This window comes from Pongo pygmaeus, chromosome 1 (genome assembly GCF_028885625.2).
Source record: "Pongo pygmaeus isolate AG05252 chromosome 1, NHGRI_mPonPyg2-v2.0_pri, whole genome shotgun sequence".
Classification (NCBI taxonomy): Eukaryota; Metazoa; Chordata; class Mammalia; order Primates; family Hominidae; genus Pongo; species Pongo pygmaeus.
Genome location: NC_072373.2, coordinates 95,117,089 through 95,138,827, shown reverse-complemented (window position 1 = coordinate 95,138,827; position 21,739 = coordinate 95,117,089). Strand labels below are relative to the sequence as shown.

Below are 21,739 nucleotides of genomic sequence, written 5' to 3'. Positions count from 1 at the left end.
CTGGGCTCAAACATTTTCTCCTTTAAGAGCTGCCATTTTTCCTGGCTGGTGCCATAGGAATCATCTGGGTGCCTGGGCACACCCACTGCTGCTTTAAGGCTTCCGCCCTGATGCTGACACTGCTGCTCCACGGGCCCAGTTCTGCATCTCCAGGAAAGACAAACAGTCTCCAGTTTTGGGCCCAGCTTTCCTAGTCTCTTCTTTTCCTTACCCTCACCCCTCATCTTGTGTTTGTACAGACAGTGAGCTCACCCTAGGCCTGGGCCCAGGCCCAGTTTCCAAAGCAAGCAGCACACAGCACACGTTCACATAAGCATGGGGGCTGGCGGGACACTGGGGCTTACTGATCTTTTTCTAGGGGCCTCCAGCCCGGCACCACCTAGAGGGGAAAGTGAGTCACCCAAACCACTGCCCCTGGGCTTACGTCGCTGTAAGCTCACCCTGGCCCTGCTGTGCCCTCTTTAGCCACAGACAGCTTGTGAGCTGACTCTGTCCCTTTAATGTCCAGGCTGAGCCCAGTGCCTCCTTGAGTATCTGCTCCATCACTGGCGACGCCACAGGTAGGTGTGAATGGAGTAGCCAGGTGAGATTGTCTCCAGGAAGCCCACAGCAGGATCCTTGATGGTAAGAGGCACATCCTTAGAGGAGCTAGGGAGCAGGGAGGAGAAGCTGAGAGTGTGATCCTGCCAAGGTCCCCGACGCTGTCTTCAGCCCACTTCCCAGACCTCACCATTGCCCTCACCGGTTTAGCACGACCACAACGGCAGAGCCATCGGGATGCATCAGTGCCACTGTGTCCAGGTCGTTCTTCTGACTGGCAACCAGCCCCACTCTCTGGGAGCCCTCAGGAATGAACTTGCTGAATGTGGGAAAAGATGGTCAGAGACCCTCGGGGTACCTCCCATGAAACCCTCATCTAAGAAGTCACCCACCCATGTACCCACCCCATAACTCCTGCAGAGGCTCTGCCCTGGGTCTCTAGGCCTGGAGCCATGCTGCTGGGCACTGACCCTGCTTTTCTGCATCGCAGTTCAGCCTCAGGCAGTGGGGTTGTCCGTTGCTACCTAGTCACTTCCTGCCTCCATGGTGCAAAAGGGGATGGGTGTGCCTCTTCCGAGGTTCCACCCTAAACACCTTCCTGCTCCCTCATGGTGTACAGTGATGTAAGCCATCCGATGTAGGAGATGATAGGCCTGGTATGGAATGGGGGTGCCCGCCCTCCACTCACCTGAAGTGGCCAAGGTGGTAGAACATGGGCTGTTTGTAAAACGTGTCCTTGGTGATGTCTACAATGATGGGACTGTCGACAAAGTTACGCACCCAATTGGGTCCTCCTTCGGGGTTCAGGGCAAGGTTCCAGTCGGTCCAGCCGACCACATGGTACAGGAGGTTCTAGGGTAAGGACAAAGGCAAAGAGACAAAGGCTCAACACTGGGGGTCCCCAGAGAGTGTAGGTAAGGGTCACGTGAGGGAGAGGCAGCTGTGGGTAGCTCAGCCCTGTGAGGGGCACATTCCTTAGTAGCTAAGGAGTTGGGGGTGTGAAGATCCAGGCATCTCAAGGGGAGCTGAGAAGTCTGAGGCAGCTGCAAGTGCCTCGGTAGTTGCAAAAGGGGCAAAGAGGTGTGCAGACCTGTGAAGGAAAGGCAAGACAGGGAATCATGGTTCCCCAGAGTTGCCCAAAAGGGCAGGCTAGCTGGGGAAAGCTGGACAGGAAGGGCTTCTGTCAGTCTTTGGTGAGACTAGTAAGGGGTCTGAGGTCTGCTTTGCAGGAAGGGAGACTGGGGTGGCTTACCGTGATGATGCTGTGGCTGTACTGCATCCCTCGATCCCAGGAACCCAGCCGCACACTCTGCTCCCAGAACTTGGAGCCCACACAGGCCTCTGAGGCAAAGAGCATGGTGTTGGGGAACAGGTGGTGTGTCTCCCCTAGGGTGGCTTTGGCTGGAGCCAGGAAGTCCAGGTACCAATGTACAGCAATGCCATGAACATACTTAGCTGCTTCTGGGTCTGTCAGTACCTGCAAAGGAAGAGCAACTGACCCTGGACCTTGCACACAGGCTTCTGGAACTTCTAGTTCCTGTTGTAGGAATCCTGGAGTTGGGTGATGGGAAGAATGCAACTACAGAGGTTTGGGGAGATTTTTTTTGTTTTTGAGACAGGATGTCACTCTGTCACTCGGGCTGGAGTACAGTGGCGCAATCACGGCTCACTGCAGCCTTGACTTCCTAGGGTCAATTGATCCTCCCACATTACCCTCCTGAGTAGCTGGGACTACACAGGTGCCACACCCAGCTAATGTGTGTGTATGTGTGTGTGTACGTGTGTGTGTGTGTGTGTATATATATATATACACACACGTATATATGTATATACATATACATAGATGAGCTACCACCCCCAGCCTAGATAGTTTTTGTTTTGTTTTGTTTTGAGATGGAGTCTCGCTCAGCCACCCAGGCTGGAGTGCAGTGGCACGATCTTGGCTCACCGCAATCACCATCTCCCGGGTTCAACTGATTCTCCCTTCTCAGCCTCCCGAGTAGCTGGAATTACAGACACCCACCATCATGCCCAGATAATTTTTTTGTGTATTTTAGTAGACACAGGGTTTCAACACGTTGGCCAGGCTGGTCTTAAAAACTCCTGACCTCAGGTGATCTGCCCGCCTTGACCTCCCAAAATGCTGGGTTTGCATGAGTGAGCTGCCTCGCCCAGCCGCTAGAAAGGTTTCAAGTGACAACTGTGGGATCCATGGCATCCTGGAGGTCCAGGGGAATGGTGCTCTAGGAATCCATAGTTGGGTAGAGAAATCGCTCTAAGTTTGGGAGCCAGTGATTTGGATGCTGGATTTGAAGGTCACTGGAGGCCCGGGCCTTACCACTTTTGCCCAGTGGGGCAGCAGCAAGCGTTGGTCATCCAGCATGAGTAGGCGGACATTGTGGTGAGTACTGTTGGCGAGAGTAGGACCTAGGTCACGAGCAATGAAGTCTCGCTGATGTTCGGGGGTGAAGCCCAGGCACTGGAAGGGGTATCCACTCAACAGCCCAGCAGAAGGCTCATTTTCAGCTGTCACTGCCCAGAACTGTAACTTGTGCTCAGCATAGGCATCTAGGAACCTGGCAAGAGAAAAGTCATGAGTGATCCAGCCAAGATGGAGCAGACCAGCTGGGTGTGTTGGCTCACACCTGTAATCCCAGTGCTTTGGGAAACCAAGGCAGGTGGATCACTTGAGGTCAGGAGTTCGAGAACAGCCTGGCCAACCTGGGGAAACCCCGTCTCTACTAAAAATAGAAAAATTAGCTGGGCATGGTGGCAGGCGCCTGTAATCCCAGCTACTTGGAAGACTGAGGCAGGAGAATTGCTTGAACTCGGGAGGCAGAGGTTATAGTGAGCGAAGATGGCGCCACAGCACTCCAGCCTGGGTGACAGAGAGAAAGACTCCTCCTCAAAAAAAAAAAAGAAAAGAAAAAGAAAAAGAAAGTGGGCCAGACTGAGAGAACAGGAAGCCTGATGGAGTGGGCAAGACTGACAGATCCAAGTCTGAAAGGCCCAGAAGGTAGAAAGGTGAGCTGAGGAAAGGCAGATCTGGAAGTGGAACTAGGTTGAGGATTGGGACATAGATCAGCATGGCTAAATGGGAGGCTAGTCCTGATCCCTCATCCTTGCTGATCCCTTACTTCACAAAGTATCTGGCCCAGGTCTGGTGGTAGATATCTCCGGGCTGTCCCTTGAGTGACCCCTTCCCATTCACCGCTCCATTGGTCTTGAGCCAAGTGGGTGATGTCCAGGGGCTGGCAAGGAGTGAAACGGGACGCCGGGCCAACTGCAGGGCTCGGTGAATCAGGGGTATCTAGAGACAAAGGTAGTGAAGAGAGAAGCACCCAGATTTGGAACATATACTAGCCCAACCAGTGCATCCAGTTCAGCCATTAGCCCCCACCCTCCCACCCCCGGGACAAAACAGCAGGGGACAAAATGTCTCTACAAGCAGACCTACCCTACAGCCTCTCAACCCCCAGACATCAGGGCCATCAGGGCCTGAAAAAGCTAGAATGCCTACCTTGAGCTTGGTATCTTCCTCTGGGAGGCTGAAGTTGTGCAACTGGAAATCATCAGGGGTATCTGCATAGGTATAGGTGCGGATGGAGAAGTCACAGCTGGCCATGGGTACCCGGATGATGTTATATCCGATTCCTACGGAAAAGGATGATCAAGATATGGTAGTCTGAGTCAATAGGAGAGTATAGGACTCTGCTTATCACTTGCCAGTCCTAATAGTGTCTGAGTCAGGGCCAAAAGGAACTTGGGCCCCTGGGTTGGAACCTGTGGAGGCTGGCACCTGGGTGAAGCAAAGGCCTTTCTGAGCCTGAGTCCATAGCAGTTAGCAGATGATAGGCGGGGAAATCTTATTTCACAGGGCATTAAGACAGGAACCAAATGTCAGGGATGGGCAGAAGTCAGGGTCCAAAGAAAGGGCAAAGAAAAGTGTTGGTGGCTCACGTCTGTAATCCCAGCACTTTGGGAGGCCAAGGTGGGCAGATCACAAGGTCAGGAGTTCGCGATCATCCTGGCCAACTAGTGAAACCCCATCTCTACTAAAAATACAAAAAATTAGCTGGGCATGGTGGCAGGCACCTGTAATCCCAGGTACTCGGGAGGCTGAGACAGGAGAATCACTTGAACCCGGGAGGTGGAGGTTGCAGTGAGCCGAGATTGTGCCACTGCACTCCAGCCTGGGTGACAGTGCGAGACTGTGTCTCAAAAAAAAAAAGAAAAAAGAAGAGTGTCGGCTGGGCTCAGTGGCTCACACTTGTAATCCCAGCACTTTGGGAGGCCAAGGCAGGTATATCATTTGAGGTCAGGAGTTTAAGACTAGCCTGGTCAACATGATGAAACCCTGTCTCTACTAAAAATACAAAAATTAGCCAGGTGGTAGTGGCACACGCCTCTAATTCCAGCTACTCAGGAGGCTGAGGCAGGAGAATCACTACAGCCTGGGAGGCAGAGATTGCTGTGAGTGGAGATCACACCACTGCATTCCTGTCTCGGCGACAGAGTGAGGAGAGTGAGACTCTGTCTCAAAAATTAAAAAAAAAAGAAAAGAAAAATGAAAAGTGTCAATGGCTCTATGTCATCTTGTCCCCTTCCTCCTCACCTTCTTCAGAGAAGTACGATTTAAGTAGCAAATTTTGGGCAGGGGGTGACAGGGCAAGGATGTTGAGAGCAGCAGCGTCTGTCATGGCCCCTCCAAATCCCTTCACTTTCTGGAACTTCTGTTCTGGCTGCAGGGTCAGTAGCAGGCCTAAGGACATCCACAGGGAATAAGGGTATCAGTACCCAGGGGGGGAAACTCCATGGTGATCATTGACACCGTTTACCTCTAGGAGGACCCAGCCTGGCCCAGGGGGTGAGGGGTGTAATGGTTACCTGTGCCCGTGTGATTAGCCTGGATGGTCCCCGTACTCAGCTCCATCCGTCGCCCACTGCGTGTACTCTCATAGCGGCTGAAGGTACCGAGGGCAGGAAATGTCAGGGGGTCAAGGGAGTCACAGTATGTGGCATTGCAGACACAGACCACCGAGCTGTAGCCGAAGCTTTTAGGGATGCAGGGGCGGGCACCTGGGAGGGAGGGAGTACAAGCAGAGGTGAGGTCTGATGAAGACATGGAGAATGGACACATCCGCTAGGAGAGACTGAACACGGTTTCAAAAGTCCTCACCCCTTGGCCAGGCGCAGGGGCTCACACCTGTAATCCTAGCACTTCAGGAGGCCGAGGTGGGCGGATCACCTGAGGTCAGGAGTTCGAGATCTGCCTTGCCAGCAGGGTGAAACCCCGTCTCTACTAAAAATACAAAAATTAGCTGGGCGTAGTGGTGGCCGCCTGTAATCCCAGCTACTTGGGAGGCTGAAGCAAGATAATCGCTTGAATCTGGGAGGCAGAGGTTGGAATGAGCCAAGATCGCACCACTGCACTCCAGCCCAGGCAACAGAGTAAGACTCTGTCTCAAAAGAAAAAAAACAAAATCCTCACCCTAAAGTTGGTCTCAGTCACTCAAAAGGATTTATTGAGCACCTACTAAAAGTCTACCACCAGCTTACTGGAAGGCTACCAAAGGACTATGAGGCAGAAGGGAGCCTCTGTGCTACCTCCCCACTACCTTGACTCACTCACCTGATGCCCATGACACTGCCTGAAGTAGAAGCAATCCTGTGAGGCTGCCAGCCATGATGTTTACCCTACCCGAAGGCTTGGGACATTCCTGAGGACAGAATGAGGAGTGGCTGAAAAGCAAGCCCCTCTCCACCCTTCAACTACTCTCCTGGGCAGGGCTTAGCTGCCTTTGGGTGCCCATGGCCTGGTCTCCCACATTCATTACGACAAGGCCCACAGGCACCTGGGTGCAGCTCTCCCTGCAACCCTTCTGATGACAACTCTCTGCCCACCCCAAATCAGGATGCTCCCCACCACTCTTCCCACCCATTTCAACTTCGACCCCTCCCTCCATCTGTGCCTTGCTCAAAGAGCCATGATGGCCCTGGATTCAAAGAGAGTCTGTCATTCATTAAATTCCAGTGCCAGGATTCCAGAAGCACTGTGACAATGCTGATTGGGAGCTCTCTCTCTTACCTCTCTGGAAGGACTTGAAAACTCCATCACCTCAGGGTCATTAGATGAGGAGAAGACCACAGGGGTTCCAGAGTCTCTGAAGGGTAGAGGATCCACTAAACAAAAACAAGGGTGCAGGTACCTGTCTTAGCTATAGGCACTAGGTTAGCCCTGCAAGTAATTCCGGTTTCCTGACGTGGATGGGTCATGTGACGACTAGGAGTCACATGACACAGGAAGTGAGGCAATCGCAGCCATATTTCTAAAGGGCAATTGGCTTCCTCCCATCTGTTACAGATTATATGCCCTATAAAACTCTGGAGGGCATGTATGGGTGACAACTTTAGGAAGAGCCTAGAACACAGATTTGCATGGAGAATGGGGTAGAGGCTCCTAAATCCCAGAGGATGGGAACCACAGCAGGCACACTGCTTTTTTGATAGAAATGTCAAAAAGGTACAAATAAAGCTGATATAATTAAAAAAAAAAATTCACTGTACAAAATACTGACACTACGAAAATGTCTAAGACACAGTCTTTGTCCTATAGAGGTGCGTGAGGCATGGAAGTCAGACACACAGATATTTACAGATAGACACAGTAACAGGTGTGCATGCAGAGCTCTCTGAGATGAGGTGGGACCATTCGTGGGTGGGGAATTATCCAGGATGGCTTCACAGAGGAAAAAGTGAGGGGGCTTATTAGCCAGTGAAGTGCAGGGCACAAGAGGGTGGGACACTGGCAGTGGGATGACAGGACTGGAGACAGGGAGTGGTCAGTGCGGCTCCTCTGCAGCGTCCCTTGTTTCATCATCAGATGCAGATGGTAATAACTGTTCTTCCTTCCTCACAGGACAGGGAGGTTTGTAAAGTCGTTCAAAAACCAGAAAGTGTTGTACAAAGCCATATCCTCAGTGGACACAAGGAGGAAGTTGTCCGTGGTGTGGCCTCACGAACCACATCAAATCAGATTTAGCGGGAGTGGCACACACAGTCTTGACCTGACTAACCCCAGCTCTCAGCCCATTTCCTTGTCTGGAAAATGGAGGCAATGCCACAACCTCAACGGGTGGTTTCTGTAGTCAGTGAGGTAAGTGCAGTGCCTGACCACTTGGTAGGGCCATGGGAACTACTTGTCTGTTGTTTGTATTTTTTTGTCGTTGTTTTTTGAGACAGAGTGTCACTCTGTTGCCCAGGCTGGAGTGCAGTGGTGTGATCTCGGCTCACTGCAACCTCCGTTCGAGTGATTCTCCTGCCTCAGCCTCCCAAGTAGCTGGGATTACAAGTGCCCTCCAACATGCTCGGCTAATTTTTTTATTTTTAGTAGAGACGGGGTTTTGCTATGTTGGCCAGGCTGGTCTGGAACTCCGGACCTCAGGTGATCTGCCTGCCTTGGTATCCGAAAGTGCTGGGATTACAGGCATGAGCCACCGCGCTGGACCCCAGCCATCTTTTTTGTTCTTTAAATGATCTCAGTGAAGTCTTTCTAGATACGCTCCAAGCAAAATTGATCATTTCTTCTTCTAGGTTCCTCCAGTAATTTTGTTTTGTTTTGTTTTGGTTTTGAGAAAGAGTCTTGCCCTGTTGCCCAGGCTGGAGTGCAGTGTGATCTCGGCTCACTGCAACCTCCACTTCCCTGATTCAAGCAATTGCCCTGCCTCAGCCTCCTGAGTAGCTGGGATTACAGGAGCCCACCACCATGTCCAGCTAATTTTTGTATTTTTAGTAGAGATGGGGTTTCACCATGTTGGCCAGACTGGTCTCGAACCCCTGACCTCAGGTGATCCACCAGCCTCAGCCTCCCAAGGTGCTGGGATTACAGCATGAGCCACCACACCTGGTCCCTCCAGTAATTAAGTACAGTCTCAGTGAGATGGCAAGGTTGGAATCCTGGCTACACCATTTACTGGCTGTTTGACCTTCAATAAATCAATCACTCTGAGCCTCTGTTTCATCTATAAAAGGGGAGTGATAACTCCTACCTCATAGAATTGTTGTGAGGTTTGAGTGTGATAATGTGTCTCTAGTACACTGCTTGACACTAAACATTGCAACATGTGAGGCCTCTGTTCCTGGAGTTCCTTGAAGGAATGTCTTACTCATCCTAAATATTCTTGTAGATAGCCTGGCACAGGGGTAGCTGTCAAGTTGTAGAATCGAACTAGTTGCTTCACTATGTCAGTATCCACCCCTTCCAGACTTCTCACTTTTCAAGGAAACATTGCACAGGATTTGTTCTCGGTAGGGCAGGTAATATCTAGTACCTTACTTCCCTCAAGTTCATTCATCTCACAGATATTTCCTGAGCACATTCTACATTTGCCTCTCCTGCTCTATTGAGTTTAGAAGTCCAACCATCTCCTTCCACCTCCCCTCTGCACAGTGAGCCTCTTCTTTTTTGGCCAGGTACCGAGCAATTTTTTGTTTGTTTGTTTGAGACACGGTCTCCGTATGTTGCCCTGGATGGAGTGTAGTGGCTTGATTTCGGCTCAGTGCAACCTCTGCCTCTCGGAGTCAAGCGATCCTCCCACCTCAGCCTCCAGAATAGCTGGGACTACAGGCGCACACCACCACCCCTGGCTAATTTCTGTATTTTTTGTAGAGACGGGGTCTTACTGTGTTGCGCAGGTTGGTCTCAAACTCCTAAACTCAAAGGATCCTCCCGCCTTGGCTTTGCAAAGTGCTGGGATTACAGGGTGAGGCACCGCGCCCAGTCCGCTTTTCTCTTCTGGATTTTTTTTTTTTTTTTTTTGAGACGGAGTATCGCTGTCACCCAGGCTGGAGTGCAGTGGCACGATCTCAGCTCACTGCAACCTCCGCCTCCTGGGTTCAAGCGGAAGGTAGGGACCAGTCCATCCTGGCACCCATCTGCAGCTCCAGTGCGAATCCCAACCCCGGCGCTCGTCGCCGGGCTCCGTGAATGTTTGTCACATGTCTGAAGAATGTATGAATTATATAACCTTCTTCCCATTCCACCCCTCAAAAAGCAAGTGGATATAAGGACTTGAAGATTTTATAATCTCTTCTTTATTAGTAAAATCTGACCATCCTTACCGGTAAAAATAATAATGATGGTTGGCCGGGCGCGGTGGCTCATGCCTATAATCACAGCTGTTTGGGAGGCCGAGGCAGGCGGATCACGAGGTCAGAATTGGAGACCAGCCTGACCAACATGGTGAAACCCCGTCTCTACTAAAAGATACAAAAAATTAGCCGTGCGTGGTGGCGGGTGCCTGTAATCCCACGTACTTGGGAGGCTGAGGTAGGAGAATCGCTTGAACCCGGGAGGCGGAGGTTGCAGTGAGCCAAGAAGGCGCCATTACACTCCAGCCTGGGCGACAGGGCGAGACTCCGTCAAAAAAAAAAAATAATAATAATGGTGAAAAAGGTTAAGTGCGAACGCAGGGAGGGGACAGCTAAGATCCAAAGGTCGAAATATTCATTGCGCCTACCGTCGGCGAAGAGAAACAGCAGTCCCAACCGGAGGCAAAACGAAACCCCACCGCAGCCTGCAAAGGCGCGTGGGCGGGACTGGAAACTGGAGCCCCGCGCAGTAAGACGCTGAAGCCAGGATGCAGTCCCACCCGCAGCCGCGAGAAAAGCAGCCCTGGAGAGGCGTTGCGGGGCCTCGCTTGGAAAAGAGACGGTCACGCGCCCAGAGGCGGGACTCAGAGCCCTTCCACAAGTCTCATTGGTCAACTTGAAGACGGACAACTCGCGCTGGCCAGCCGTAGCCCACATGGGGCGCAAGCGTATTTGGAAAGGGAGAGAGCGCCGGACGCGAGAACTACGCATGCGTGTCGGCATTTTCCCGCCAGCACGCCGTTGGTGGATGGGGGCGATTGCATTCCCACAGTGAGTCCAGCCCACCGAAGCTCAGAGGATTCCTAACCTTCCTCTTTAGAGAGCCTCTGGTTAGGGAACGTCCAGTGCCCAGAAGCTGCCCGTGGGAATCCCATTGTCCATCGCCTCCTACCTAATGTTTCGTCCTGGCCGTGCCCTATCCCTTCCTGAGGCTGGGTTGTTACGATGGTGAATTATTCAAGATGTCTTGCAGCCTGACGCCATCTCTGGGCAGTGCTCCTCCCTCCTCCCTGTCTTCCTTGGAGGGCACCACGTTGCCCCTACAAGCACAGGGTCCTGAAGCTGTTTACAGGGCCCCACCCTGCCACTTTAGTATCTTAACGAATGTTTGTTGAGGACCTACTGAGTGTTAGACCCACTGCATCATGAGCAAGTTTCTGAACTTGGGACCTTAACATTCTATGGGACGACACAAATATATAAACAAAAAATAATAAATTTAGATAGTGATACATGCTCAAGCCATGGCTATGTGGCCAGGCGCGGTGAGTCACACCTGTAATCCCGCACTTTGGGAGACAGAGGCAGGCGGATTACTTGAGGTCAGGAGTTTGAGACCTGCCTGGCCAACATGGTGAAACCCTATCTCTACTAAAAATACAAAACTTAGCTGGGCGGGCGTGGGGACGGGCGCCTGTAATCCCAGCTACTCGGGAGGCTGAGGCAGGAGAATTTCTTGAACCCAGGAGGTGGAAGGTTGCAGTGAGCCCAAATCACACCACTGCACTCCAGCCTGGGTAACAGAGCAAGACCCTGTCTCAAAAAAAGACAAAATGAAACAAAAAACAAAAAAAATGGCTATGTGATAGAATGACTGGGATGGGGATTGGGTGCTCACTGAAATGGTGAGAATGGAGCTAAAACCTGATATTAGGTGACAGCACCAGACATAGGGGCCAAGGGTTTCATGCTTGGAAAACAGCAGGTGCAAACGTCCTTGTGCTGTGAGGAAATTTGGCTGGAACAGATTGTAGCTGACCATAGTCTCTGGGAGTTTGGAGATTATTCTAAATACAGTGGGAAGCCATTAAATTGTTAGAGGCAGAGCCTTGATGTGACATGCTTTATCATAATTTTGCTGAGTGGAGAATGGATTGCTGGGAAAAGTGAAAGACTGATTCAGAGGTTGTGGAGAGAGGGTGGCTGGAGCTAGGTAGCTGGGGAGGTGGTGGGATGTGGATGAATTCAGGATAGGATTGGTTGTGTTGGATATGGGAAAAGAAGTCACCATGGTTCCTGAGCTTTTGAATGTGCAAATGGGTAATGGAGGTGCCATTGAGATGGGAACAGTGGAAAAATAACAGGTGCTGGGGTAGGAATCAAGAGTTCAGTTGTGGCCATGTTGAATCTGAAATGCCCATTAGACATCCAAGCAGATATGCTGAGTTGGATGGTGCTCATGGGAGGTCAAGGCTGGAGTTATGGATTAACACATAGATGGTATTTAAAGCCATGGACTTTAGTAGTAGGGCTACCTACAGAAAGAGTGGAGGTAGGAAAGAGGGCTTAGGTGAGGGCCCTGGGGCCCTCCAATGTTAAGCAGTTCAGCAGGACAAAGTAGAAGAGCCAATATTTCCCTTTTCAAAGGGACAAATCCAAGAAGATGCTGTTTATGGGTATTAATTGCTGCCTCGAGGTCAAGTGAGATGCAGGCAGAGAAATGGTCACTGGGTCTGACACCACTGTGGTCACTGGAAAGTTTGGTCAGAGCAGTGGCTGGGGAAAGACAGGGGAAGGAGTCTGATGGGGATGGGTGAGGAGAGAATGGATGTTTAAGAGTGGAGGGAAGAAAAAGAAAACCTATTGCTGTGAAAAGGAGGAGGAGAGCCGGGCATGGTGGCTCATGCCTGTAATCCCAGCACTTTGGGAGGCTGAGGCGGGTGGATCACGAGGGCAGGAGATCAAGACCATCCTGGCTAACATGGTGAAACCCCATCTCTACTAAAAATACAAAAATATTAGCCGGGCGTGGTGGTGGGCGCCTGTAGTCCCAGCTACTCAGGAGGCTGAGGCAGGAGAATGGCGCGAACCCAGAAGGTGGAGCTTGCAGTTAGCAGAGATCGCGCCACTGCACTCCAGCCTGGGCGACACAGTGAGACTCCGTCTCCAACCAAAAAAAAAGAAAAGGAGGAGCAGAGTTACAATTAGTGGTTGGAAAGAGTGTCTTGAAAGTTTCTTTTTTCTTTTTTTGAGACATGGTCTTGCTCTGTTGCCCAGGCTGTAGTGCAGTGGCTCAATCACAGCTTACTGCAGCCTGGACTTCGCAAGCTCAAGTGATCCTCTCACCTTAGCCACCTGAGTAGTTGGGACTACAGGCATGTCCCACCATGCCTGGCTAATTTTTTCTGTTTTTTTTGTAGAGACAGGGTCTCACTATGTTGCCCAGGCTGGTCTTGAATTCCTAGGCTCAGGCGATCCTCTTGCCTTGGCCTCCCAAAGTGCTGGGATTATAGGCGTGAGCCGCCATACCCAGTCCTGAAAGAGTTTTCTTAAATATGAGAGACACTAGAACAAATTTCACTGGTGACAAAGAATGATCAAGAAAAGAAGGGGAAAACTGAAATTTATTGAAGGCTTACATACTGTTAAGAGCTTTACAAACATTCTACCTTTACAGTCTTTAATGGATCAGGCAATTGGGGTTACATAGCTTGCCCAAGGTCATGCAGCTAGAGGTGGCAGAGCTGAGAGGCCACGTAGATTTTTTGGACTCTTTGTGCCTGCCTTACCACCCCATTGCATAGGCACATGTCACCCTGTACTTAAACACTTGGGCCATGCCTTTGCCCTGACCATAGTGCCCTTGCAAATCAGAAAGAGCCACTCTCATGCTGGGGGGGACAAGAATTTGTTTTCCTCCTCCAGTGCTATAAGCAGGGGCATCTCCCCCACAGTCTAAATACCCATGCAGCACAGGACAGAAGCTCTCCCAGTCCAGAGCAGCAGAGGCAAGCAGCAAGAGACCCCAGAGGTAGGAGGGAAAGGGACACTTTGGGGGGGTATACAGCAGGTTTCTTTTTGTGCCAGCCAGTGCAAGAGGATGCTGGGGGCTGCTGGTCCCAACCAGCTGGTGCCTGTGGCTGGATGTGTTCAGTGTGACAAGAAGCCCAGGTCAGAGCCCAGTCTCCCGGCTGCTCCCGTTGAGGCTGAGGCTGTGGGGGCGGGTACCACGCTCCAGCCTGCGGCCAGACAGGAGACGCCGCAGGGAAGAGCTAGAGCTCAGATCTCCGCAGCTGCGAAGGTGTAGGCTCTCTCGGCCAGGCCGGCCCCACAGGCTCCGGGACACCTGGACAGGGACACAAGAAAGGGCATCATCAATAAGGCCCAACCTGAAGCTCCACGCTTTCCCAAACATCTTTCCTGGCTCCCCGAATTCCTACCTGCTTATGTCCAGGAGCTCCAGTCCCACTGGGGTCTGGGGCTTTCCTGGATATCTGGAGGAAACGAGTGACTAGGCCCCGACCTGGCCAGCTGCCCTTTAGGTCCCCCAGGGAGTGGGCAGGTGCAGGGCCCGAGGGCAGGGGAACTTTTTGGAAGGTGGGCACAGGGCGCCGTTTCTCGGTTGACCGGGCACGTAGCAACTTGGGGGAAGGGCAGCGGGCTAGGCGGAAGAGGCAGGCTTCAGAGCAGAGCCCTGCAGAGACAGAGATAAGAGAATGGTATTGTGGGGTGGAGAGGGGGCCGGGCAGCCATGCCCAATCCCCACCCCTGGGGCGCAAACCACATGCCTGACCTGTATCTGCAGAGGAAACAGAAGCAGCTTCTTCCTCAAGCACTTTGGTATAAAGGTCCCTGAAGTCAGCTGGGGAGAAGAGAGAAAGGGAGACAGGGAGTGAGTGGAAGTGTTCTGTGGATACACCCACCCTCCTGTGGGAACTCAAGCCCAGAGGAGCTTTCACAGCTCCCACGCTCCATCCCCAATCAAAGGGCCAGCATCTCTGTCCATATTAGCCAGCAACTAGATGGTACAATCCACCACAACAGGAACTGCAGTGGTGGTGTTCATCACCTGGCGCACAGTGCTGAGCGTTCCCCAGTGCTATCTCCTTTCTTATTTTTTTGAGATAGAGTCTCGCTCTGTTGCCCAGGCCGGAGTGCAGTGGTGCGATCTCAGCTCACTGCAACCTCTGCCTCCCAGGTTCAAGCGATTCTCCTGCCTCAGCCTCCCTAGTAGCTGGGATTACAGGCGTCTACCACCAGGCCCGGCTAATTTTTGAATTTTTAGTAGAGATGGGGGTTTCACCATGTTGGCCAGGCTGGTCTCGAACTCCTGACCTCAGGTGATCCACCTGCCTTGGCCTCCCAAAGTGCTGGGATTACAGGTGTGAAAAGCCACGCCCGGCCACTGTCTCCTTTCTCAGCATCTTCGAGTACAATGCCTATGGCTGAAGTACTGTTATTATACATGTTTTTTGTTTGTTTGTTTGTGTTTTTGAGATGGAGTGTGTCTCTGTCACCCAGGCTGGAGTGCAGTGGCGTGATCTTGGCTCACGGCAACCCCTGCCTTCCAGGTTCAAGCAATTCTCCTGCCTTAGCCTCTCTCTTAGTAGCTGGAATTACAGGCGCGCTCCACCACGCCTGGCTAATTTTTGCATTTTTAGTAGAGATAGGGTTTCACCATGTTAGCCAGGCTGGTCTCGAACTCCCGACCTCAGGTGATCCACCCACCTCAGCTTCCCACAGTGCTGAGACTACAGGTGCAAGCCACCGTGCCTGGCCTGAAGTACTATTATTATACATGTTTTACAAGTGACAGCTGAAGCTTGGGGAGGAGACAAGTGGACCAAGCTGAGAGCTGTGGAACTGGTTTCAAAAAACAAATCCTTTTGGGAGGCTGAGGTGGGTGGATCACTTGAGGTCGAGTTCAAGACCAGCCTGGCCAAAACAGTGAAACCCTGTCTGTACTAAAAAATACAAAAATTGGCCAGGCGCGGTGGCTCACGCCTGCAATCCCAGCACTTTGGGAGGCCCAGGCGCGTGGATCACGAGGTCAGGAGATTGAGACCATCCTGGATAACACGGTGAAACCCCGTCTCTACTAAAAATACAAAAAAATAGCTGGGTGTGGTGGCAGGCACCTGTAGTCCCAGCTACTCGCTACTCGGGAGGCTGAGGCAGGAGAATGGTGTGAACCCGGGAGGCAGAGCTTGCAGTGAGCCCAGATCACGAGGCTGCACTCCAGCCTGGGTGACAGAGCAAGACACCGTCTCAAAAAAAAAAAAAAAAATACAAAAATTAGCCGGTCGTGGTGGCGCACACCTGTAATCCCAGCTACTCGGCAGGCTGAAACAGGAGAGAGTGACTTGAACCCTGGAAACGGGTTGCAGTGAGCCAAGATCATGCCACTGCACTCCAGCCTGGGCGACAGAGCCAGAGACTCCGTCTCAAAAAAAAAAAAAAAAAAAAAAAAATTCCTCCTTTTTTAGCTACTAAACTATGGATGTTCTGTCCCTAGGAGGTGAGTACCCGAGAAGTGTCTACCAGAGGAGTGAATTCACCCTTTCTTCCTCCTCAGGGACCTCAACAGTGTCCCAATCCTGGTGGGCATCACTGGCCACCGAACTCCCAGTGCCTACCCTCTCCTGAGCCTGGGCAGTGGGGGAGGGGGCTCACCAGTGTCACTGGAGGTGGTGATGCCTGGGTCGCTGTGGGACCGTGGCAGCAGCAGCGGTGGTGGGGATGCCGGATGAGGAGGCCGGTGCCCCGGTGGGGTGAGGGAACCTGAGCTATCGCTGAAGCGACGAGTCGGGGCTCGGGTGGGCGGGGCTGCGGCTGGGCGGCCCCCTCCCCGGGGGACCCGCCGCCTCAGCTCGGGGAAGCAGGGTCCCACCCAGGGCGGCCAGCCCTCCAACCGGTGGCAGCTGCGGGCAGCTGTGGGGGCACCCAGTGGAGGTGGAGCTTCAGGGGCAGAGCAGGAATAGGAGCGGGCGGCGCGTGGGGGGCGCCGTGGCAGGGGGCTTTCCTCGAAGGGGCCCCGCAGGCCACAGTCCAGGCTGAGGCAGTAGCCGGCACGGCTGCGCTGGATGGAACGAAAGAGCACGTAGTCCACGGAGCGCACGGAGCCCTGCAGCTCCAGCAGGCACGAGTCCTCCGACGGGCTAGAGCCCCCAGGGAGGTCACCAATGGCTGACAGCACCAGAGACCCGCTGTCCATGGACACTGTGGACGGCAGGGGGCGCTGTGTAGCACCAACCTGGCCTGGCCCTGCCCAGGCAGTTCCTCTTCTCCCAAGCCCAGCCTCTAGGAGCCACTGTGCCTCCAGCTTTATCTCAGAGGAGACAAATAAGTCCAGGGTTCCAAGTTGCCGCAGCCCTCCTCTGTCCCCATACCACCAACTCCGCCCTGTTTTCCCCTTCTATTGTCCCGACCCACCCCAGCTATCCCTGGCCGCCCCACCCTTGTCCACCCCTCATTACGCCCTGCTCACCGTCTACAATGGAGGCCACTCGCTCACAGATGCACGAGCCATCGTGAAGCTGAGGGTCAAAGAGAGTGGCCTGCAGAAGACACAGGGTCAAGGGTTCAGCCCTACACACTGAACACCCCCATGTGCTAGACAGAGCTCTGGAGACTCATTCCAGACCAGCCTTGTCACTTTGTACAAGTCACTTAATTGTGCAGCCTCAGTTTCCACGTCTGTATGGCAGAAATGATAGCTTCCAACCCACTCACCTCACCAGGCTCTAGGGAAGATCAAAGGCGACAGTGGGCGTGCTGGTGCTGTAAAGACCTTGACCACTGTTACCATCTTTATCCAGAGGCTACAGCCTGTTCAGCTTTCCAGGCTACAACCCGGCTCCCCAGCCCGCCCCAAGCCGCGCTGTGCTCTCACCTGGCTGTCTCCTCGTAGCCCCATGACCGCCTCATAAGAAGGGGGGCAATCGGTAGGGTACAACGGCACTGGGCTGTCCATGGAGCCATTGTACGTGATGCTGGCAGATGAGGAAGAGGGTCAATGTAGGAGAAATAATTCCCACTCCACAAAGATCCCTCTCTCCAACAATCCAGGCCCAGCCCCAGTCCCCTTCCTTAGCTCCCCCAGCAAGACCCCACCAGGTCTTACCTCTGTGCATCTGTTTCTGAGCTGCAGGTATACTCTGGGGGATAGTAGGGCGGTGGGGGCACAGGCGGGACAAATTCCTCCAGGTCCAGCATGGTGTGTAGGAGAGGGGCTGGGGGCGGGGACGTGCAGCCCAGAGGTCCCAGTGGGCCTGAGACTGACCGCTCAGGGGCCAGCTGCTGGGGAAGCGAGCAGGTCAGCAAGTCTGGATTCTGGGAATACAGCTCCTCCTGGGCCCCCAAACTCCTCTCTCATCTACATTATTTTTTCTGGCCCTATCCCCTGAGAGAAGCTCTAGTTCTGGCCCCTCCCTCACCCAAAATCAGCTCTCCTTAACCCCACGCTCACCCTGTACCTCTAGCTCTGGCCCTGCCCACCCACAAATTCCTCTTTATGGCCCCACCTCCATCCAGAAGCTCCACACATTCTGTGTCTTCACAGGAATGTCCACCCTTTAGCCTCACCTCCATCTAGGACCTTCTTTTTTTTTTGAGACAGAGTCTGACTCTGTTGCTGGAGTGCAGTGGCACGATCTCAGCTCACTGCAACCCCCACCTCCCAGGATCAAGCGATTCCCGTGCCTCAGCCTCCCGAGTAGCTGGAATTATAAGGGTGTGCAACCATGCCCAGCTAATAATAATAATAATAATAATTATTATTATTATTATTATTAAGATGAAGTTTCACTCTTGTCGCCCAGGCTGGAGTACAATGGCTCCATCTCAGCTCACTGCAACCCCTGCCTCCCAGGTTCAAGCGATTCTCCAGCCTCAGTCTTCCAAGTAGCTGGGATTACAGGTGCCCGCCACCACACCCGGCTAATTTTTGTATTTTTAGTACAGATGGGGTTTCGCCATGTTGGCCAGGCTGGTGTCAAACTCCTGATATCTGGTGATCCTCCTGCCTTGGCCTCCCAAAGTGCTGGGATTACAGGCATGAGCCACGGAGCCCAGCCTAATTTTTGTATTTTTGTGTGTGTGTGTGTATATATATATATATATATTTTTTTTTTTTTTTTTTTTTTTGAGACGGAGTCTTGCTCTTGTCGCCGAGGCTGGAGTGCAGTGGCACCATCTCAGCTCACTGCAGCCTCTGCCTCCCCAGTTCAAGCAATTTTCCTGCCTCAGACTCCCAAGTAGCTGGGATTACAGGCACCTGCCATCACACTTGGCTAATTTTTGTATTTTGTTTGTTTGTTTTTTGAGATGGAGTCTCGCTCTGTCGCCCAGGCTGGAGTGCAGTGGCACTATCTCAGCTCACTGCAAGCTCCGCCTCCTGGGTTCATGCCATTCTCCTGCCTCAGCCTCCCAAGTAGCTGGGACCACAGGCGCCTGCCACCACGCCTGGCTAATTTTTTGTATGTTTAGTAGAGACAAATTTTCACCATGTTAGCCAGGATAGTCTCGATCTCCTGATCTCAGGTGATCTGCCCTCCTCAGCCTCCCAAAGTGCTGGGATTATAGGCGTGAGCCCCTGCGCCCAGCCCGATTTTTGTATTTTTAATAGAGACAGGGTTTCGCCACGTTGGCCACGTTGGTCTTGAACTCCTGGCCTCAGGTGATCTGCCTGCCTGGGCCTCTCAAAGTGCTGGGATTACAGGAATGAGCCATCGTGCCCAGCGTAGGACCTTCTTGACTCTACCCCACCATCCAGTCCCATTCTCTAAAGCCCCCTCTCCTGTTTCCAGACCGGCATCACATACTTAACTCACTCCCTGCCATCTCCCCTTCTCATCCTCCCCACTAAACATCCATTCCTCCAATAGATGAGGATAATAGATAACCCATAGCCCCTGATGCTCAAAAGCCAGATCTGTAGCCATTGTTCCCTCAGGCAAGTCTCAGCACACACACCCCTGCCCCCACCATACCTGCGTGCCCTGGCCCCTGCTCCCTTCTCACCGTATGCACGAGGTCCAGGGAGAAGATTTGGATGCAGCAGACAATAGCAGAGAGGGTACAGATTATAGCGGCACAAATGGTGAGCCCACAGACGCTGAAGAGCAGGTTCTGGGGAAGGGAAAGGAGGAGAAGAGTCAGGAGAGGGCTAAGTTCCACACATTATGGGCCTGTGAGTACCCCAGGAGGGGAGGCAAGAGTGAGAACCAGGAGGATGTTTGGGGGGTGCAAGCTCACCTTGAGGGCCCCTCGGGCTTCATCACAGGTGGAGTTAGGGGCAACTTTCAGTTCCTGCCCCGACTCTGGACAGGGCCGGAGGAGGGGAACAGAGGGACAGCACACACAGACCTTTCCTTCCTGAGTGGAGCAGGGAGGGTGAGGCAGCCTGAGTCAGGACAAACTGAGGTGTCCTGCACACCTCCCCCAGCCAGTTCTTTCCAGCTCTCCCTCCTCAAATCTCACCAGAGAGCACTGTTGGAAGTCTCGGGCCAGTTGAGCATTCTTACAGGAGAGAACAGAGCCAGCCATGCTAAGCATGACACAGAGCACCGAAAGCAAGGAGAAGAAGGAGATCTGGGGAAAACAGGGTACAGACTCAGGGCTGGGACCCTCATGAGTACTTCTCTGCCACGGATAGAGTCCCCCTCCTTCACAGACACTTCGTGCCCACCCAGCTGGCACCAACTGGGGAGCCAGTTCCCTTCTTGAGGACATAAACGGGCTTCCCCTTGGGTGCTGGGCACCTGCCTCCCAGTGGGCACTGGACCCTGGCACCTACCACTAGAGTGAATGGCCGCTTCCAGGACACAATGCCAACCACCCCGGAGAACGCCAGCTGGGGACAGAGTGGGCACAGGCTCAGCCTGGCAGGGGAGGATCCTGAGTGAGCCCCTCACCACAGGATGCACCCAGCCCTGTAAGGAGGCAGAGGACCAGGAGAGGGAGGAGAGGCGAGGATGTGGACTTGCAGCTGGTGTGGAGGGTGGGGCCCGAGGAGCCTCCCCCACCCAACAACTGTGCACCCAACTCACCGAGAACCCAGCCCAAGACGGGCAGGACCTCTTGATGCTCTCGGTGGTGGTGACGGAAGAGGCTACCATGCTGAAGGTGACCACCAGGATGCCCAGGAGCACCTGGACCAGCCCCAGCGTAAGCAGGGCCTGCAGCCAGGGTCGGTGGAGGCGGAGGTGGGTAAGGCCCCTGGTGCTGGGCCGGCTGGTCAGCGAGCGGCTGGAGTCACTAGGCGAGGGCATCATGCCTGCTGCCCGGTTGCCTGCGCCTCGCTCGGCCCTCCCTGGCACTTGGGAGCATCTCAGAGGCGCCCAAGGCCCCGTCCTTTCTCCTCTCCACCCCGCTCGCTCTAGAGCCCACCCCCTGGCTGGGTCCCCTGGGGCATAGCCGAGGGACGCCAGCTGTGGGGGGGGCCAAGCGAGGGGCGTCACGGAGGGACCGCGGAGTGCTCCCTCCCCACCACGGGCACTGGACGGGCACTGTGCCCGGGGCGACGATGAGGACGCGGGGGCACCGGCTCATCGCATCTCCCTAGGGAAGAGGGGCACCGAGAAGGGCCGGTCCAGGAATGAGGAGGGGGCGGCGGCCTGGAGCCCAGGGAGGGGTGGGGAGGGTAAAAGCGGGAAGGATGGAAAGAAGTCTAGAGAAGAGGCGAGGGGTCGGCGTGGGGTGACTCTAGAGGCGCGGTCGGTGTGCCCTCAGGGCGTCCAGTGGGATCCGGGGCCGCCTGCTGGGGAGAGGCCGCGGCGCCGCTGTCTCCCGTGTCGCCTGTCCCGCTCCCCTCCCCACCACGCTCCGCTCCCCGAGCTCCGGCTGCCGCAGGTCGGGGACTAGAGGAGGGGGATGGGAATGGGGATGGTGCGGGAAGGAGGGGCGTGGCGGCGAGGGCCGGCGCGGTGCACCCCGGGAGTTGTAGTTCGGGACTGAGACCCTGTCGGGGTTGGGGGATCCCGCGGCAGGGCGAGGCAGTCGGCTCTGCCCTTCGAATAAGCGCTCCTCCAGTCCCTGCCTCTCTCTGGACCCTGGCTAGGCTGCTAATGATCCTTTGGGCGTCCACTTGAGCCCCACCCAGCTTTTCAGGCTCCAGGCCCGCGTATTCCTTGGCATTCCCGGCAGAGGCGGTGGCTCTTCCCCGTCATTAATGGAGAGGGATGGGGAGCAGGGCTCCCCGGCGTCTCAGGGTTTCGCATTTCCGTGGACTTCCCACCTCCTTCCTGTGCCAGCCACCCAGGCTCCACCGCCCCGCCCCTCATATCTCCCAGTTTACACTAAAGCCGGGTCCGACCTTCCCACCTCACTC

At 53.9% G+C, this 21,739-nt stretch overlaps 2 protein-coding genes across 9 annotated transcripts; both read right to left on the bottom strand.

Annotated features, from left to right (window-relative positions):
* Position 1: 1 nt before the first annotated feature.
* On the bottom strand, positions 2–10,277 carry GBA1 (glucosylceramidase beta 1). Of its 5 annotated transcripts, XM_063650566.1 has the most exons (13): positions 10,059–10,152; positions 9,661–9,798; positions 6,629–6,723; positions 6,173–6,260; positions 5,428–5,619; positions 5,156–5,302; positions 4,061–4,194; positions 3,678–3,850; positions 2,879–3,116; positions 1,793–2,017; positions 1,229–1,392; positions 743–859; positions 2–648 (listed from the first exon to the last, which is right to left on the bottom strand). In XM_063650566.1, the coding sequence occupies exons 2-13, from the start codon at positions 9,701–9,703 to the stop codon at positions 543–545; spliced, it is 1,722 nt and encodes a 573-aa protein (XP_063506636.1). In that variant the 5' UTR covers positions 9,704–9,798; positions 10,059–10,152; the 3' UTR covers positions 2–542. The 5 variants fall into 5 exon arrangements, with proteins under 5 accessions (XP_063506636.1, XP_054315231.1, XP_063506663.1 ...); XM_054459256.2 differs by lacking the exon at positions 9,661–9,798 and having other exon boundaries at positions 10,059–10,277; XM_063650593.1 differs by lacking the exon at positions 9,661–9,798 and having other exon boundaries at positions 6,629–6,704; positions 10,059–10,237.
* Positions 10,278–13,016: 2,739 nt separating this feature from the next.
* Positions 13,017–21,640, bottom strand: ENTREP3 (endosomal transmembrane epsin interactor 3). Of its 4 annotated transcripts, none has more exons than XM_054459186.2 (12): positions 20,460–21,640; positions 20,207–20,263; positions 19,891–20,001; positions 19,666–19,785; positions 19,432–19,539; positions 17,534–17,706; positions 17,303–17,402; positions 16,898–16,967; positions 16,084–16,629; positions 14,204–14,272; positions 13,851–14,104; positions 13,017–13,756 (listed from the first exon to the last, which is right to left on the bottom strand). In XM_054459186.2, exons 1-12 carry the CDS (start codon positions 20,682–20,684, stop codon positions 13,583–13,585), a joined length of 2,007 nt encoding a protein of 668 aa, XP_054315161.1. In that variant the 5' UTR covers positions 20,685–21,640; the 3' UTR covers positions 13,017–13,582. The 4 variants fall into 4 exon arrangements, with proteins under 4 accessions (XP_054315161.1, XP_054315152.1, XP_063514184.1 ...); XM_054459177.2 differs by having other exon boundaries at positions 17,534–17,709; positions 20,460–20,684; XM_063658114.1 differs by lacking the exons at positions 19,666–19,785; positions 19,891–20,001 and having other exon boundaries at positions 20,460–20,797.
* Between the last annotated feature and the right edge of the window lie 99 nt (positions 21,641–21,739).